Source organism: Sminthopsis crassicaudata, chromosome 4 (genome assembly GCF_048593235.1).
Source record: "Sminthopsis crassicaudata isolate SCR6 chromosome 4, ASM4859323v1, whole genome shotgun sequence".
In the NCBI taxonomy this organism is placed as follows: Eukaryota; Metazoa; Chordata; class Mammalia; order Dasyuromorphia; family Dasyuridae; genus Sminthopsis; species Sminthopsis crassicaudata.
This window is the reverse complement of record NC_133620.1, coordinates 382,895,999-382,912,296: the sequence shown is the minus strand read 5'-3', so window position 1 is coordinate 382,912,296 and position 16,298 is coordinate 382,895,999. Positions and strand designations below refer to the sequence as shown.

General features: G+C 39.8%; 1 protein-coding gene across 7 annotated transcripts in view; it reads left to right on the top strand.

Moving 5' to 3' along the window:
* Window positions 1-10,255, top strand: part of SIPA1L2 (signal induced proliferation associated 1 like 2) — a 243,687-nt gene extending 233,432 nt beyond the window's left edge. For 3 of the 7 annotated variants that reach the window (XM_074262399.1, XM_074262403.1, XM_074262398.1), the window contains 4 exons: window positions 3,405-3,458; window positions 4,046-4,169; window positions 5,840-5,921; window positions 7,184-10,255. In XM_074262399.1, coding sequence (XP_074118500.1) covers window positions 3,405-3,458; window positions 4,046-4,169; window positions 5,840-5,921; window positions 7,184-7,330 — 407 coding nt within the window. In that variant the 3' untranslated portion in view covers window positions 7,331-10,255. The remainder of the gene's footprint in view (window positions 1-3,404; window positions 3,459-4,045; window positions 4,170-5,839; window positions 5,922-7,183) is intronic. The other 4 variants (XM_074262400.1, XM_074262406.1, XM_074262401.1 and 1 more) reach the window with 4 other exon arrangements.
* Window positions 10,256-16,298: the final 6,043 nt, after the last annotated feature.

The following is a 16,298-nucleotide window of genomic DNA, read 5'->3' as shown; positions in this document are numbered from 1 at the left end:
AATTTATTATTTGCGTAATACTTGTGAAAGTCAGTTATGGCCTGTTTATTAAGATCAGAGAATTGTGGCATTACTAATATGTTAAATTTCCTAAATATGACTAAAAATATTCACCTTCTATTTGATTTGTATATCTCAAGGCACACATCCATAAAAAAATCTCTTTAAACTATTTTCAGTACTTTTTGGACTGGCCTATTTTTTGCTCTCACCTCAACCTAATCTGGGTTGACAGAAAATTGCTTTCTATACAAAACACAACAAAAACAAAAAACAAATCCTACCTTTTTGTATTAAAAAGTTCTTCATTTTTAATTCAGTTCAATAAGCTTTTATTAAAAGTACCTCCTGTGGGCAGAGTGCTTTGTGGTAATAAATGAATTATCATGATATGACTTAAAAGGTTTTCAAGAAGAAAAAAAAAATGCTTTTAATGGCTCTGTTGCAGCACTGAACTTAATATCTATCATTGGCTTGGATGCTCTTTGATATTCCTTGCATGCAAAATGTAAAGCCGGCTACAAACCAGAGTATAGTGTATACTTTCAATGAGTGGCTGTATCTCTAATGACAGCGACCTTGTGGATTGAGATCATACTTCACACCTGTGTTTTTGACTCATCCCATGCATTAGACAGTCCTCCGGTGAGTGAGAATCAGAGGCTAATAAACAGTGGTCATCACAGATAATACCAATGAGGTATCCAGTAGCCACTAGGATCTAGTAAAGTAAAGTAAAGTAGGTTCAATGGTTTTTTAAAAAGTAATTGAGAAGTTACTGTCTGTTTCATTATTTCTTTCATCAAGGGCACGCTGGTGCACAGAAGGTGTGTTAGTAGCTATAGAACTGAGGTGAGATTTCTCCCTCTGACCCATCCTAGCTGTATTTCTTTCAGTGCACTGGGTGCTTTCTAAATTTATAAAGTGCAAAGTGCCAATTTGCATTGGTGGTAGAGAGAGTTTCTTCACCCAGGAATTGCCTTTATCAATGAAAAACTTGCTTTGTCCCTCTGTTAAGGAAGATATCTTTTTGTCATTTTAACTTACTAAATTGAACACATCTAAAATCAAATTCTCTTCCAAAATCTTATTTGGGGATTTCCCACAGTGCAAATGGAAAGTAATCAAGACCCCATTTTTCCTCACCGAATTATCACTTTGAAATTTAGTTTGTCACCAAGAAATATATTTTTGACTGAGTTGCAAATACACAAATGCAAAAGAGATAATTGTTTGTTTTTGATTAAATACTTTGAATGGTGGGAGGCAATAGGGTAAATATTGAGAAATTGGAGAGTTGGAGGCAAAGATCTGGAATTCAAATCTGGCACTTAGTACACCCCACATGACCTTGGGAGAGCTACTTGATGTCTCTGAAATGTAGCTGCTTCATTTATGCAATGTGGAGGTAAGACTAGATGACTGTTAGGGCCTCTTTTTAAGCTCCACCTTTTAACTCTTGGATTCTTCTGTGATCCCTTGAGACCTAAATACACATACTAATGGGCAAAGTGATGATTGATGTGATGAAAACATGAGTCTGTCAAAGAGAATAAATATGTATTTTAAATGTATATAGTAATAGTTTTAATTACGTTGGTCCTTTCCCTTCTTAATGGTCTCTTGTTTGTTTTTGAATATCTTCATTTCAACCACGTGGTTCTTCCTTTTAGGACATCTCTTAAACATCCCCAAATAAAAGAACCTCTTTTCATTATTGAGATGCAGAAAACATGAGTAATTTAGTCAAATACTTATTTTTTTTAAAAAATTTTAAAATTTAAATTTTAAAAAAAATTGCTTATATTGTAGTAAGGTACCTTGGCCTAAAATCATCTTTATTCACATATTCAGCTAGATACCATTTTCTTTTCTCCTCATTTATATTCATTCTGAAATGTAAAATGTATTTGGTGATGATAGAATAATCTCACCTTTATTATCATTGTATTATGAAAGAATCAGATTTTATTGTGGTTATTACAAACATTGTACCTTTATTATTCTCCTACAAATAGCATTCTCTGATCTGTAGAAGCCAAATGGTTTCCAGTATCAAGTTAGAAACCATAGAATATCTTTATTTTTTCCAAAGAAATTGATTTATGAAAATAGCCATGCTTAAATTAAAACAGTATGAAGCTTTCATCATATAGAATTGACTTAAAATGATTGAAACTCATAGATATCCAAGGTAGACATGAGGGTCTGGTTGTAGAAAATCATTTTTAAGAAGGAGAAAATCACACATTATTTGAAAATCTCTTGTTTTATTAATGCTACTGCCTGCCCCTTTTCACAACTTTTTGTTGGTCAGCAGCCTGTTTTGCTGCCTGCTGTGTTCATAGCACTGTGTTAGCAGCTTTGGAGTCTGTGGTTGGCCACACAGACTACAAGCACCCTTTGACATTGCCATCCATTTTAATTAGCTAAAAGTTGGTGACCCTCCATAAACCCAACAAGTCAGAGGTCTCATTAGGAGTGCTCATTCAGCAGCCAGGGAGGAAAGTGGAGTGGGAATAAATTAAGAGCCCAGAACCACTGACATGCAACCAAATATCTTTTCTTGGCCATTAATCAAATCACATAAGAAAGTTTGCAGCAGCATAAATACACCTGCTTTCTACTCCCTGAATTCTGGATAAAAGTGTGTATGTGTGTATACACACGCCAGCACACTCACACACTTGGTATGTTGACTTGAAGAAAAGGCATTCTCAGTGAGAAAAGGGAAGTAGCTAATTAGCCACTTGCTGGCCTCTTTTTTTCCTACCTCTTCATTTAAGTGAACCCTTTTCTGCATCTTTTCCTACTATCCCCGAGCTAGTCTCCTTCCACGAATGTCTTCACTGGGTGAGATGTGCCAGTCTCTGTTATTATGCTTATTCTGTGTACGTTAGGTTCTTAAATGTTGAATTGGTATCTTACCACCTGTCAGTTGCTAACTGGATTTTGTCATCAACTAGATTATAAAAGCACTTACAGTTAAATATTGGAAAACCCATTCTATTTGGTATTCCTTTAAAATGCTAATTTTTGGATCACACAACTTATGTGTGATTTCCATGTGGGATGTCCAAGTGAGTCATTAAGTGTGATATGTGTTCATACTTTGTTTTATGCATGTATGTGTACATATGTATGTATGCAAAGACCATGCATCTTTGCAAGAACTCCACAGCAGAGCAGAGCAGCCAAGAATAAAACGGGAACTATAACCACCATTACATAAATTTAAAAAAAAAATGCCTTTACAAGCACTGAGGGCCTCTTGGAATTTTTGTTTTTTTAATGAGCATGATTTGCATTTGATGTGACAATTGTATTTGAGCCTCATGTGGGCTCCAGAGATTCTCGAGTCTAGAGAGATCTTGTTCATAGGAAAATTCTAAATCTTATTTCAGGTCTTGACTCAGATGAAGAGCTTGGTCTGGTCTGTCACCACACGGCCTATCTAGGTGATGGTTTGGGGTTGATCGTTGGCTCATGATGTTTCGTAAACTTTCCTTTATATTGCTTATGTCTGCACGCCTGCATGGTTATCGGAGCTCTGAGGGTTGTGGAAGTAAAAGGGAAGGTGGGCCCTGTCCTTTGTGGCTCAAATAGTCTTTCTAGTTGGTTTAGTTTTTTGGTTTTTTTTGTTTGTTTGTTTATTAGAGAAGGGGAGGGAATAGAAAAGATTAGTATTTTTTAAGGAAGATCCATCTTCTAGTTTTTAAATGAGCATGAACAAATTAGCAAACAAATTGATTCCATGAAAAATTGAACACTTTGGGCGCTTGGGATTTAAGAAAGCAGCTTCTTGACTACAATAATCCTGTCCTCATAGCTCTGATATGGACAACCAACTATAACTTTTTCAACATGTATGATGGCTTGCCCGGTTTAAACCAAAATGGAGTTAACCAGAATTAGTTTGTGGGCTTTATTTTATTTTTTAAGGCCAACTGTTTGAACATTAGTCTATGGATTCATTTTCAGTAAAAAATGCTGCCTAATCTAATTAGCTAATCAAAAGCCTTTTGTCTGTGCTTTCTTTCTCTAGATCAGAGAGTAGCATCCTTCTGTACCCTGACAGATATGCAGCATATGCAGGGCTTGGAGGGAACCCAAGAGTTATCTCTATGTGTCGACCCAGCCAATGGGAAAGATTTCATGGATACAGATGGGTAAGTAACCTTTTGTAGGGAATAGGGACTGGGTGAAAAAAGGGAGAAAAAGGGGAGACCAAGTCATATCCTTTTTTATGTTGTTGTCCATTTTTTGCTTTGTTTTAGAAGTCATGGTGACATAAGATTTTTTTTTAATTAAAGTAAACCCAGATGGTTTTCTGGTCCAATTTTTAAAGGAAATCTTGAACATTCTTCACAGAGCATAACCTAAACAGATCACTAGGTGTAAATTTATTTTCTTCTTTTCACAAATCTCTGAGTAGGGAAGCTTTTCATTCAAATTAAGAGTCCTCAAGTCTTTCTGTAAGGAAGGGCTAATTTTATAAAATAATCTGTACAATTCTTAGAAAGGAAAAAAAAACAAGCTGGAATCAGTTGATTGGAATGATTGAATGGGAATGATAATAACAGCAGCATCTACCTCACAAGGGTGATGTGAGGATCCAATAAGATAACAATTGTAAAAAGTCCCTGGTATGCAGTGGGTACCGTAAGAATGCTTACTCCCTGCCCTCCTTGGCAGTCGGGCCCACTGCCTGCCAAGACCCATAAACTGGTGCGCAGAATTGGAGGAGCTGCCTCTGGTATCCTGCCCTTGAAGGGAAGAGCTTCGGTGCCGGAGAGAAGGGAGAGGCAAAGTCTGACACCTAAGTCACCAAGTTGGCGCCAGGCAGAGACACCTTGCTGCTCTCAGGCATTCACTTGCCAGCTCTCCATCTGCCTCCGCTGCTGAGCCGGGGAACCCAGCCAGCACTGCCATCCCCCCATTCCCTTAGCCTGTGAACCTGGCTCCATAATGTAGGAGGAGGGCCGGCCTCCCAGGACTTCCTTATGGACCAGTCAGGGGAAAGTCATCTTCTCGGATCCTCAGCCATACCTGGAATCCTCGACACCATCCTTGGTCAGGTTAAATAAACAAATAAGCAAACACTTTCTGGTGAGAGAGAGAGAGCCCATTTCACTCCCGGACAGTTCTAATTTGCATCTCCTAGCCATAGGTACTGGTTCTGCCCTGGGGGGCCCAAAAAGAATCAGCTATTTGAAAGACAGTCTTTCAAATACCAGAAGACAGCTATCCACACTCTCTCGTAATACTGTCTCCTGGGAACTTGAGCCACTGGCAAGTAGAATAAGTATTTTTTTAACTCACCAAGTCTTCAGATATTCCAGTGAAAGAGGAGATGAGCCAGAAGCCCCTTTACCTTTTGGCTAGCAGGGTGTTGCTTAAAATCCTTTGGAAGAAAGAGTCATCCATGAAGAGGGAACTGGCCTGGGAGTCAGGAAGGGCCGGATTCAAATCTCCTCTCAGACTTGTAACAGCTTTGTGATACTGGGCAAGTCACTTCACCTCTCTGTGCCTTCGTTTTTTCCTTTGTAAAAAGAGAGGGCAAGCTTCAGCAACAATCCCTCCACTTTCAGCTTCCTTCCCACACACATGCTACCTGGAATAGACAGCAATGGGGTAGGGTTTTAGAGGAAAAAATTACAACAGTGTGTTTCCCCTTTAGCAGTCTGATTGGCTCAGAATCACTTTTTCCCCTTTCTTTTTGACTTGTTCTACAATCACAAATCATTTTTAATTAAACTTTAAGGAAAATAAAAAAAAATAATGACTGAGTATTAACATTTGACTTCAGCCTTCCTTACTCTACTGTATCGTTTCATAGGGAGCGTTCTCCTTCAACTTTGACTGGAAAAGTAAATCAGCTAGAATTGATTCTTCGACAACTTCAGACTGACCTCCGGAAGGTAAAGAACCTCTTGTCAGCTCATGCATTATCCCCGATGATGCTGATTATAATGCATATATAGCATAGTGTGCATGCCATGTGCTCAATAAAAGTTTCATAGATTGGATAAATATTTTAGATTTTCCCACAGTCCTTTTCATCCTTAGAATTGATCAGCACACAAGTTGTCTCAAAAGTCTTAGTACAGTTTTAAGCTTTAATAGTTTAGAACTATACTAAAAATTTCCCCTCGCTTAGGGGTAGGTGAATTGGTTTTGAGGAGAAGGCTTCCAGTATTTCTCTTTGGGGAGATAAAGGCTGAATCTCAGAGGCTTTGGCTCCAAATAGGGATAAGCTATGATCCCTCCATAAGAAGAATAAATAAAGCAGCCCATGAGTCAACCTTTTTAACCCATCCAACATTTTTCATTCAACAAGTATTTATTTAGATTGATTTTTGTCAGCTGGCAGGAGATAGACTAGTGACTGCCAAGGGGCCTGGGAATACTTAAGCTTCCCTCATTCAGCTCAGCTGGCATTTTTGGGATCCTCAAAACTTCCACCTTGAGATTCACTCCCGTATATAAATAAATGAAATGTTAACATTAGAGTTAGAGCTCGTTTCTTTTGGTAATGGTTAGGACCAGCTGGTGTCTCCATGTTTTGTCCTACCTCCTCTGCAGATCTCTCACCCCCAGGTCAAGACGTAATCCTTCTCTTTTAAAAAAAAATGGAATGTTGCCAGTTGGCACTTTGTATCAATTGACAGAACAACTTTTAAAGGGTTAGAGGTGAAGCTTCTGAGATCCTGAATATTTTAGCTCTGTGTGTGTCTGCTTTTAGTAAGATCATTATGAAAACAAGGTATTGCTAATTGACTAAGTGGAAATGAAAAGTCCTGCTATTAAATTGTCTTCCTAACTATACAGCTACCAGTTCTGTAAGTTTAAATAGATAGTTCCCACTATAAAAAGTCTTGTGCAGTTTTTTAATCTTTTAATCTTGTAATGACAGTTGTATTCCTCAAGGTATTTAGCAAAGACTAATTTTTTTTATGGGAATTGAAATATATCCATATGCCCTTCCTCCTTTGGACATAGAAGAATATAGGAAATAAAATGGGTTCCTCACTTTGCCCTTCTGTATTGCTAGTGCCTTCAGGAACACTCGGGATTCAAGGATGAATCCTTAGTCCATAATCCATCACGAATGGAGCTCCAGAGTAGGATACTGCACTTATTGGCTGCTTCAGCTGACTCAATGTTTTTCTACCGCCAACAGGAGAAACAAGACAAGGCCGTCCTCCAAGCCGAAGTTCAGCACTTAAGACAGGACAACATGAGACTTCAGGAAGAGTCCCAAACAGCAGCAGCTCAACTGAGAAAATTCACAGAATGGTTCTTCAATACCATCGATAAAAAAACTTAACTTCCACATATCTAGCCAGGAACCGCTTTTGGCAGTCCTATCCATTTGAAGTAGCAAAAACCTGATTTTTAACTCTGCTTACAATCAGTTTTTAGATGTTTCCACTATTTCCGCTCTGTCCAACACCATTCATCCAGACAAGGTTTGGGGGTGGGGTAGGGGTGGGGGGGCAGGGATGGACCTTGTTCGTGGTAGCCATCTTAGGACAACAAAAAGCATCAGACACGAGTATGGAGATGAATGTAATTCCTGGCTTGAAGATGAATGTAATTCCCAGTGTCAGTTTAGACCTCTCATTTACTAACACGGTGCTTGGGCTTACCTCAGGAGGGAAGACAGACAGTGTAGGTTTGATTTCCAGTATTTCAGATGACCTGGTAGAGAAGGTAAAGCAATCTACAGTAACTTGGGTTTCCGTATTGTAAGATAAAGATAAAATCAAATAACCAGACATATACTTTAAAGTTAAAAGGTGCTCTATTTTTTTGGCTGTACAGTAGTTCAATTTCCACAATCACATTGTCATAGCAATAAGAATGGAGGTATAGTGAATAGTCACAAAAAGCTGTGTTGAAAAAAATCAAAAGTTAGCACTGACGTGTTTAACACTAGGTTGGATGCAGTTACATTAGAGATTTATTTATTTGCAGGAACAAATGGTGCCTGAATATTAACAGTGTTTTGATTTTTTTTAAGCTACACATGCCTTGTAAATGGCTCACTGGGTAGTCTGCTTAAACTCTTAGCTCACTTTTGTATAGTTGCTTCACTGGGGAGGGGGAAAGACAAGTACAATACCACTTACTTATGAAAACTCACCTACGGTGTGAGCCAACGAGATTCCCTTGTCCAATGCCAAAATTTGTTTATCTTTGTACAGAAGCTTTGATCAAGTGTCTTGTATTTAACATCCTTATTTAAGCTTATTTAACCTTAAAATGTTAATTTTATAAAGTTTGATTTTATCTGCACTATGATGATGAGGGCAGTTAGCAGCAAGCTCGAAAATCACTGAACTTGCTAAGATGTCTTGAGGAGTTGAGAGAAAATTCTAACAATTGGATGCTGCTAGTATACAATTTGTTTGTTACTGCTTTACCATTTTTAATTGTTTTATTTGAGAGGAACATACCTTTTGCTTTTTTAATAAATGTTTTAAAAAATCAACAAATGAATATACCCCCGTGGGTGTGGACTCAATTTTTTTTTTTTTTTAACTTTTCAGTTGGGGCCCAAATCATCCATTCCTTAGAAATGTGGCTGTGAGGGAATTTATTTGCTGCTTATGCCATTTTGTGTCATTTCAGTCACGACCCCATTCAGAGTTTTCTTGGCAAAGTTCAGCATTTCCTTCTCCAGCTTATTTTAAAGATGAAGAAACTAAGGCAATACAGCGAAGTGACATAAGGGAATCTATCATAGGACTCCTAAGACCACTAGTTTCTTCATGCGCTGAAAGATCTCATGTTGTTGGTCCTGAGCTGACATATAGAGGCCTAATTCTATCCCCTCAGTCCTGAGAAAATAAAAAGCTTTTGAAAGAATGAATGAGTGAATAAATGAACACAGGAACGAAAAAGCATTTCTGTGGGAATATCAAAGCAGAAATGATGACAGCCCCTGTCTTCAAGAAGCTTAGGTTCTACCAGGGAAGACAGCATGTTTTCAGATAAATATTGACCTATAGACAAAGCAAATATAAGGTAATTTCAGCAGGCAGACATTTGGTGGGAAGGGGGAAAGGCTTCCTGTAGGGGTATCAGTAGAGCTAAGCTTTGAAGGAATCTAGAAAGTCTAAAAGAAACTTCACATTTAATTGCTCTCCCTTTCTTAATGAGTATTGCATTTTTGAGATCTTCTGAAATAAAGGCAGAAAATTGGAATCCATGGTTATTCATTCCCCTTGAATACTCTGATGAAAACAAATGAAGTTTAAACACCTTGGCAGTTTTCAACACAAAGAAGGTGGTACAATGCTCGTCCTGGAGTTAGGATCTGAGACGATCCTTCCTAGCTGTGTAATCCTGAGCAAGTCACTCACATGATCGGGTTTGTCCTTTGTAAAATGGGGGCGATAATATCAGCTACCTTCCAGGGATTTTGTGAGGGGAAAGTGAGATTCTGAAATCACTTTGCAAACATGAAAGAGCTGCCCTTATCCTAGCTCTTGTTATTATCTCGGGTATGGTCAGAGCTGACAGAAAATCATAGTGTGGGGGAGCAAAAGCACTTAATTGGCCTAATTAGGGATAGCTGTGGGACTCTCAACTCTCCTCTAGGTCTGTGTAGAGATAAGGGAAGGGCTAAACATTCATTTGTGGTCCTCAGGGAGGGGAACGGTAAGTGATTTACCAAACTCCGTGGCCTAAACGCCACTCTGGTTCCTGACCATTGACATCCAAGCAACTCCACAGCACAAGCTCCAGCCCTATTATCCGAGGACTTGAGAAACAAAAGAGAATTGTGTCCTATTGAGTTCTAAATTGATTGGGCACAGCTGCCCCAGAAGGTCACATTCCTGCGTTTGGGTTCCAAACCCTGCACAACCCCTGCCAGTCATTATAAAAAGGGCTTCAGAGCCTCACCACCTTTTTTTCAGAATTTATTTTAAAGAAAGAAACTTTACTACTCTCTGAGATCTGAGCAATCAAAGCATTGATACAGCTGTTAGCATCTGTGCTCTCTGAATACTAGCTGATGTCTGGTTTTCATTCACCGCCTGAAATCTGCAAAGAGCCGTTTGGGGGAGGGAGGTGCTTTTGTTTTATTTTTCATGAAACAAATGGAAATGGGGCTAATGAGCCCCCTTGGCATGCAAATGCCATGTGGCAGCAAGGCAGAGTGTGAGCCGTTAATGAAACAGATTCAAAGGTTAGACAACCACGGACCCATCCATCATCCCCATCAAGCTTTTGGCACTGGTATTGGGTATCACAGCTTTCTATCTAGTGAAATCATCGAAGAGGGAAGGGGTATATGGAAGGGCAGGGGTCAAATCAGTCCTAATGTCTTCATAAATATCTGCTGCTTCCAAATTATTACTGTCTCTGAAGGAGCAATTGTATAAACAAGCATCCACAGATGGAGATTTAAGTCCTTGGAAAAGGTTTCTTTATCGTTATTTATGAAAATAAATGGGGTGTAGATGTTCTGTATCCTTGCCCTGCTTAGCCATGGCCACAGTCATGGCATACCAAGCAGTGTCTAACTAAATGCTCCATTAAGTTGGAATAATTAAACATGGCAGTCATGTGTTCCACTAGGAGCTGATTAAACACCTTGTAGAAATCATTATTGAACCCCATCTGGGCTGAGGGCTTGCCAGGTGGCATGCTGAACCCCAACCCCCACCCCAGTTTCGTGAATGGTGAAATCCTTTAGAAGAGTCACTTTATTTGCCTTTAAATGAGGTGCTCATGGATGGAAATAGCACTAGCCATGAGAGGGAATGGCGTTTTGGAATAACAAGGGACAAAAATCCATTGTTTTCACCTCGAATCCTGTTGGCATCTATTTCCATTGTTGCTCTGCTGAAGCGACTGAAGGCTATTAATATATGGATGACTTCATTTTGAAAACAGTTCTCTTTTGATTTTGTGTTTTATTTGGGGGTTTGGGGTATGCTGAATCATAGAGACTGAATGGGACTTGTGACATAAAGTGGAAGTACATATGCACTGCTCAAATACTGCATGGGGAAAGATTAAGATGAACTCTACCAGATGGCAAAGGGGAAAGCAGTCTGCAAAAAAGGCAAGTGCCCCGACTTAAGAAAACTTCCTTGGGCAGGTGAAAGAGAACTGGCTGCTTCTAAAGGTATTACGTTCCTGTTCAATACAGAGGTTCACACTGATACTGGAAGGTTCACCTCCTGGGGGTAGTACATAGAACAATATAATCTCTTGAGTTAGAACAGGTTCTAGAGGTCAGTCATCTAACCCAACTATCTGAAACATGAATCTCCCGTACAAAAAAGTAGAATTTTCTATCACCTGGACATTTCCCAAAACAATACTGTGAAAAATATCAGGTAAAGATAATTCCCATTTACAAATGAGATTGAACCTAGGAGTGCTTAGGCGACTTGATCATAATCACACAGCACAGTTAAATGTTTGGTCCCACTTTTCAGTTATGTAGTGAATCTTTAAATATACGTGAAAAGTTCTTTCAATCATATAGAATGCAATCCATCCATGGTGCTTCGTTCTGTATGATGGCTATGTCCTATCCATGCATCTATTACCTTTTGGATCACCTGATATTTTGCTTCTCTTGCGATCACATTCCCTCCACAGTCAGTCAGTCAACATTTAATAAATTCCTACTATGGGACAGGAATTACCTTCTATGACATAATGTGAAGAATATCAGTATTAGATGGAATTCTGCAAGGAGGAGCAATTTGGGATATACAAAAGAAGGCTGTTAAGAGAATGGAGTAAGAAAAAGTTAAAAGGTTTAGTGGTATCTGGTTTTAGTGTTACATAGTAAGCAAACCATTATTTATAAAAATAAATTAGGTGTAGATGTTCTGTATCCTTGCTCTGCTTAGCCAAGACCACATGATAACATAGCAAGAGATAACATTTAAAAACATTTGATTTGGAGATAGAATTGAATAATCCTAACGAGAATAGGATCATAGAACAAGAGGGGCCCTAGAAAGCATCTCATCCAACTGTTCATTTTATAGGGTAAAAATAAGATCCAGAGGAGTAAGAGGAAAATAAGAGAAAATCATTTGCTAAAGGGCAGGCACATAGCTAATTAGTAGCAAAATGATCAAGCTGATGAATCCAACATAAGACAGTGATTTGCCTGGAGAAAACAGCCCTCTGAATCCAGGAGGTCTCTGAGAGAGCCAGCTTGATGCACTGGGTGACCCAGGGGTTTTGGAGTCAGGAAGTCAGAGACACATGTTTAATACAACTTAGTACTACTGTGTTCTGAACCCTATAGTAAGTTCTATGAATACAAAGAAGGAAAGAAGACAGTTCCAGCTCTCAAAGAAGCTCAGTATAATGGAGACAAGATATAGACAGGGCATAGAATATACCAACAAAGGAGATTCTAGCGCTAAGGGAATCGGGAAAGGCTTCTGGTAGAAGATAAGATTTTAGTTTAGATGTAAAGGAAGTCAGGAGATGGAAATGAGGATGGAAAACATTACAAGCATGGAGACTTGAAAATGCAGAGTTAAGAGATGTTTTGTGCAAGCTGCAGGGAAGAAGTCGGTATCACAGGACCACAGGAAGTTTGTATCTCAGGAAGGTTAGAATCCTACTTCTTGTATTGTATGATCATGAACAAGCCATTGGAACAAAGGCATTAAAGGACCTGTGTTCAAATTTTGACTGTTACTTATATAGGGTAAATAACTTCCTTAGACCTCATCTGTAATTCTAAGTTCCCTAATAGCTCTCAGTGCATAATCCTAGGAAAATAGAATTTTCCTCTATCTTCCTTCCTTCCTTTCCTTCCTTCCTTTCTTCCTTCCTTCCTTTCCTTCCTTCCTTCCTTCCTTTCTTCCTTCCTTCCTTTCCTTCCTTTCTTCCTTCCTTCCTTTCCTTCCTTCCTTCCTTCCTTCCTTCCTTCCTTCTTTCCTTCCTTCCTTCCTTCCTTCCTTCCTTCCTTCCTTCCTTCCTTCCTTCCTTCCTTCCTTCCTTCCTTCCTTTCTTCCTTCCTTTCCTTCCTTCCTTCCTTCCTTTCTTCCTTCCTTCCCTTCCTTCCTTCCTTCCTTTCTTTCCTTACTTCCTTCCTTCCTTTCTTCCTTCCTTTCCTTCCTTCCTTCCTTCCTTCCTTCCTTCCCTTCCTTCCTTCCTTCCTTCCTTCCTTCCCTTCCTTCCTTCCTTCCTTCCTTCCTTCCTTCCTTCCTTTCCTTCCTTCCTTCCTTCCTTCCTTCCTTCCTTTCCTTCCTTCCTTCCTTTCCTTCCTTCCTTCCTTCCTTCCTTCCTTCCTTCCTTCCTTCCTTCCTTCCTTCCTTCCTTCCTTCCTTTCCTTCCTTCCTTCCTTCCTTCCTTCCTTCCTTCCTTCCTTCCTTCCTTCCTTCCTTCCTTCCTTCCTTCCTTCCTTCCTTCCTTCCTTCCTTCCTTCCTCCTTCCTTCCTTCCTTCCCTTCCTTCCTTCCTTCCTTCCTTCCTTCCTTCCTTCCTTCCTTCCTTCCTTCCTTCCTTCCTTCCTTCCTTCCTTCCTTCCTTCCTTCCTTCCTTCCTTCCTTCCTTCCTTCCTTCTTTCCTTTTCTTTCTTTTTTCCTTCTCTTCCTTTCTCCCTCCTTTTTCTTTTCCTCCCTCCCTCCCTCCCTGTTTTTTTTTTTTTTTTAATGGGAATCAGGATCGCTTTAGTGCCTTTTTTTCATAGGCTTAGTTTGAGACTTCTGAGATCCCTGAGTTCTAGATATATGACTAATAATCCTAAGTGATTTGCAAACTTTAAAGAACTCTGTTCATTGTCTCTTATTCGAGGCAGAGTACTCTCATAGGGCGAGGGTGGATATTTTTCTTTCTGGAACCAACCTATACAGTCAAGAACCAAACGTAGGTCATATACTCGAGCAGCAGTCCTCCCCAGTTTAGGAATAAAAACTCGGGAGTCCTTTTCCAAGGTCAGCTCTTTGTAGAAGAAACCACTGAGACAACTTAATTGTTGAATACAGCCAGTGCTACGTTCCCAGCCCCATGTGACTGAAGACAACCCTGTGCCTGAAGTAATTACTACCTTGTAAATTAAACAGGATCCAGCACCTGGGTATAATTGCTAGAGCAGGTGTAGCGCCCGTCAGCTGCAGGGCACTTGGTCTCTGGAGCCACGCTACCCTGGGCTGCCGAGGACCCCAATGTGAAGATGTGCCATCTTTCTGCTTGTCTATGCAGTAATCAGACGGGGAAAATGAGCCGGCATCCATCCGCCCCAGCCGGGCGTTTGCTCTGCAGGCTCCCTCTCCACCCTGAGGGAAGGGGGAGGGAGTGATGGAGGGAGTTTGCACTGATGGAGGACATTAGGACGGACCCATCCATCTTCATTCTGAATCTCTAGGGACTCCAGGCTGACATGTGTGCCCTCTTACCTGAAAAGATCTTGGTGAAACCATTGTGGCGAGCAGTTTTCTAAAGGAAATCGAATGAACTCTTTGTATTTCAATAACCCCTCTGTGGGACTTAAATAGACCCAAACCCACCAGCTATTTAGGGAATTGGTTAAGTCTCCTCTGCTGCCCTTGAGAGCTCCAAGAATCAAGAGGAGAGTTTTTAATATGCTCTCTCAGCAAGGCCTTTGTTTCTGCTCACAAGGCAGTGTTGGAGGTGGGGGAGGAGGGGGAAAGAAGTGGAGGACAGATCTGCGTGTGCCCCAAACCCCAAATCATTCAAAAACTTGGGAAGTGAGTCAAGAAAGTTCCATTTTTATTTTTTAATTGGCTAAATTAAAGGGATAGGGACTGGACCTATGATTTAATTGGCATAGGGAACTTCCAGGTGAGATTTGTCTCTTTATCAGTTCAGGTGGGCATCTGCCCTACAATTTAGAGTGTCTGAAAGCACTGAGAGACCAAGGGATTTGCCTATAGCCATATACCCAATTTGCATCAGAAACAAGATTTTAACCCAGATTTTCCTGACTTATTTTATATACCATGTTGTCTCTCAGAGAGAATTAAAAAAAAACAACAAACCAACAACTATAATTATTGTACCTTGTTCCTTCAGGGATATATAATTAAGTCAAATGGCTTCTTGAACTACTCCAAAGAGATAGAAAGAAATAAGCAACTCGGTTGGCTCTTAAAGACTACTTTTAGTTAACACAAGAAAGTACCTTATTCCTGTTTACCACCTTTGGGGTATTGGACCAGTCTGAGTGATGAAACATCCCTCACCTTGTAACTAATATTAGCCCTGTTGGCTGATTGTGCTTTAGGCAATAACTTCATCCAAATAAGGAAGATAGGTGGAATGGCTGCAAAGATCAGTCTGTGAGCATTTATTAAGTGCTTAGTATGTACCTTGGAAAACCTGGATTCAAATCCTGACTTGCACATACTAACTGTGAGTTGCTGAGCTTTTTGGTTCTCTAGGACTGACACAACACTCCTTATAGGGATCAACTAGACAGTTCTCTAAAACCATGAGTTACAGAGAATGGGCCCACCCATGTTGATACAGAGATTTTTCTTCATCACTAAAATTCCCTGTACCAGGATCATGGGTCCAGTTCCTACCTCTCGAAGTCAGCCAGCTAAGAGATGGAGCTAATGGCAATAACTACAAAGTCTTTGAATTTAGAGTTTATTTTTAAAGTGAACAGCACTTTAAACAGCACTGTCCTAGACATTAGATGAAGTAGTATTGGAATCAACAATTAAAAGGCATATATTAAGCCACTGTGCTAAGTTCAGGTAAACACCATCCCCTCCCTAAAAGAGCTCACATTCTAATGGGAGAAACAACATATATAATTGGGATATATAGGCTAAATGCAGAATAAATGGAAGGTAATTTTGGAGGAGATAGCAGTAGTAGCCAGAAGGACCAAGAAAGGCCTCTTAGAGGTGACACTTTAGCTGATTTTGAAAGGAAATCAAAGATTCTAAAAGTTGGAGATTAAAAAGTAGAGCATTCTAATGCAAAAGCATGGAGATGGGAGACAGAGTCCATACACAAAATGGGTCAGGATGACTGGATTGTAGCCTACATGGTTCAGAGAGGACTATAAGAAAATTGTAAATATAAGATGGGGCCAGATTGTAAAGAGTTTTCAATGACAAAAAGGCCTTTATATTTCATCCTGGAGGTAATGAGAAGCCACCAGAGTTTATTGAAGGGGAGAGGTGCATGACATAGAAATCCCTACATTTTCAGAATATCCCTTTGTGGAAAATGGATAGAGAGGGGAGAGACAAAGTAGGGAAGTTAATACAATAGTTTAAACCTGAGGGGATGAGGACATATATGAGAGTAGCATTTGAGTAAGTA